Genomic DNA, 2,691 nt, shown 5'->3' on the forward strand with positions numbered 1-2,691 from the left:
AGCAATAATTCATATATATATTGTAATTAAGTCTGTTATAAATAATATGCATTCAGAGATAGAAAATCGAAAATAAAGATGATGGGGTATCTTTTTCCCTCTTTATTTCACAACTATTACTATCAAATAATGCCACTAGTAAAGAGTAATATGTGGGCAAATAGCATTATTCATATAATATATTCAGAGGTACAAAATTCCAAAATAAATATTAGCGGTAGTCGTCTCCATCAATGGCCAACTAACACTGTAAATAATCTTCCAGACCAACAAAACCCTGCCCTTCTCTTCGGCTCTTCCTCTCCCTCTCCCTCTCCCTGACTCCTCTCTCTCTCTACGAGCCATGAAACCTCGTCTCCCACCCCTTCCATCTTCATCTCCTCCCCTCTCCCCCACCTCCTATCCCAAACTCATTACGCAAACCACCATTTCCCTCCTCCTCTTCTCCCTCGGATACACTCTCGGCTTCCTCTCCTCCTCCTCTTCCTGTCCTCCTCCCTTCTCTTCTCCATCCCAATCCGATTCCAACTCCACCATTCCATACCTATCAGTAGATCTCTTCCGCTTCCGCACCAAGTGCGCCGACCCGATCCCCCAGTCCTCGATCCTCTCCACGATCCTAAACAATTCTTTCGACGGCGCCTCGCCGTTCTTGGGCTTCCCCTCTCCGGAGACTTCTTCGCTTATTCTCCCGCCGCGATCCAACCCCCGGGGCTGGGGCTCCACCGGCGCCGTCTTCCGCGATCTAATCGAATCCCTCCGCCCCTCCACCATCATCGAGCTCGGCTCCTTCCTCGGGGCCTCTGCCCTCCACATGGCCGCCGTCACCCGCGGCCTCTCCCTCCCCACCCTCATCCTCTGCATCGACGACTTCCGGGCATGGCCCGGCTTCCGTCGACGCCTCCGCCGCGACGTCCCTCCAAGCCGTTGGGGCGATTCCCTCCTCCTGCCACAGTTCATGGCCAACGTCGCTGCCGCGGGGGAGGCCTCGAGGGTCGTGCCGCTGCCGTTCTCCACGGCGGCCGCGCTCGCGGCGCTCTGCGACTGGGGAATCTACGGCGACCTCATCGAGGTGGACGCGGGACACGACTTCCACTCGGCGTGGGCGGACATTAATCGGGCGTACGCGATTTTGCGGCCCGGCGGGGTATTATTCGGCCACGACTACCATACAATCGCCGATAACCGAGGGGTGCGACGTGCCGTGACCCTATTCGCTAAGGTCAAGGGGCTCCAGGTGCGGGGCCACGGTGAGCACTGGGTCCTCTCGGCCAAGCCTCTTAACGAGTCTCTTTGGTAATTAATGTAATTTTTGTACCATAATTATGGTATTAAAAGTTATATATATAAGTATACAGAATAGTGCGTGTAATAAAGAATACATAATAGAAAGTGGGGAGAAATCATAACAACCATCTTGATAACAATTTGTCCTGTTTGCTTGCTTTTTTTATTTTTTATTTTTATTTTTATTTTTATAGATTACGTGATATTGGCTGCTGTTTAATTAGCGTTGTCTCATTTGATCTAGATCATTTGGTGCATGTTTTTTAATCACTTATTTATTTAAATAGTCCATCTATGAAAGAGAAAAAGATGTAATGGTTGATTAATTTATGATTAGCAGGATACTTACATCTTACTCATTTATCTGCAATTGATTTGGGGGTTGGGAAAGAAACAGGTGAAATGCTTTGTGTCTGATAGACTGATACAGTTGAGATGTCATTGACAAAGAATGAAAATATAGATTTAAAGATATTGTGGATCTAATTAATGATTATTTTTTTTTAGAAAATTTGCATTCAACTCTACATCATTTGATGTATTTGGAGTTCATAAGATCTACTAACTGAATTTAACTAAACTTCTCTAAATTTAAGTTAAATGTACTAAGGGAAATACAATTACCCAGCTTAAACTCATTTTCACACTAGAAATTCATTTCCTCTATAATGGGCATGTAGTATAAAGGAAATAAACATACACCGTCAAAGCCTAAATTCTTCTAACATCAAAGCTACCTCACTCTAGCGGCTATTAAATTTGTGTTATTAAATTCAATTAAATTATGTATTCATTTGGGCAAGCACAAACTCTCTTATACATGCATCTTAACTTAACCCAAATTATATGAGTCAAATAGACCCAAATCAAAATGACTTATTACATAGGTTTATTGAACTAATACAAATAAGTACAAATATTAAATTAGGTTAATTTGATACCACAAACTTAATAGCTCACTTTGAAACCTAGAGAATGAGTCATTTGACATTCTTCACTTGCACCAGCTCGATGAGAGCAGATAACTTCACATGTTGCTATATTTATATTGTTACATGAATATCCACTACTATTACTCTCTAATAATTTATACAATGATATCTTTTGTGATGGCTACTATACTACTTTACTATTCTACTTTTCTCGATGAGCTCATATTAAGTACCACCACTTTTTTTTTATAAAACCTCAACTCTCCTTAGTTGATTTTTTTTTTGGAGTTCATCCCTAACTTGGTGTCCATGTTTAGAGAACTTTCCTCCGTGCAAATTAAATTTATGACTAAATAATTCTAAATTTTTATACAATGTGGATAATAAAATAATAGTTTTATCATCATTTATCCATCTCTATTTTATCGTAGAAGACCTTAGGAACTCGTTTGAACAATCTTCTCTTTATAAA

General features: G+C 41.5%; 1 protein-coding gene across 1 annotated transcript; it reads left to right on the forward strand.

Moving 5' to 3' along the window:
• Positions 1-219: 219 nt before the first annotated feature.
• On the forward strand, positions 220-1,427 carry LOC140788167 (uncharacterized). Its single transcript, XM_073137310.1, has one exon. The coding sequence runs from the start codon at positions 344-346 to the stop codon at positions 1,298-1,300; it is 957 nt and encodes a 318-aa protein (XP_072993411.1). The 5' UTR covers positions 220-343; the 3' UTR covers positions 1,301-1,427.
• Positions 1,428-2,691: the final 1,264 nt, after the last annotated feature.

Source organism: Typha latifolia, chromosome 5, assembly GCF_019914945.1.
Source record: "Typha latifolia isolate L0001 chromosome 5, TyphaL0001v2, whole genome shotgun sequence".
NCBI classification, from domain to species: Eukaryota; Viridiplantae; Streptophyta; class Magnoliopsida; order Poales; family Typhaceae; genus Typha; species Typha latifolia.

Bases quoted from the DNA above. Each gene is read 5' to 3' on its own strand.
- LOC140788167 (XM_073137310.1), top strand. From the start codon at position 344: ATGAAACCTCGTCTCCCACCCCTTCCATCTTCATCTCCTCCCCTCTCC.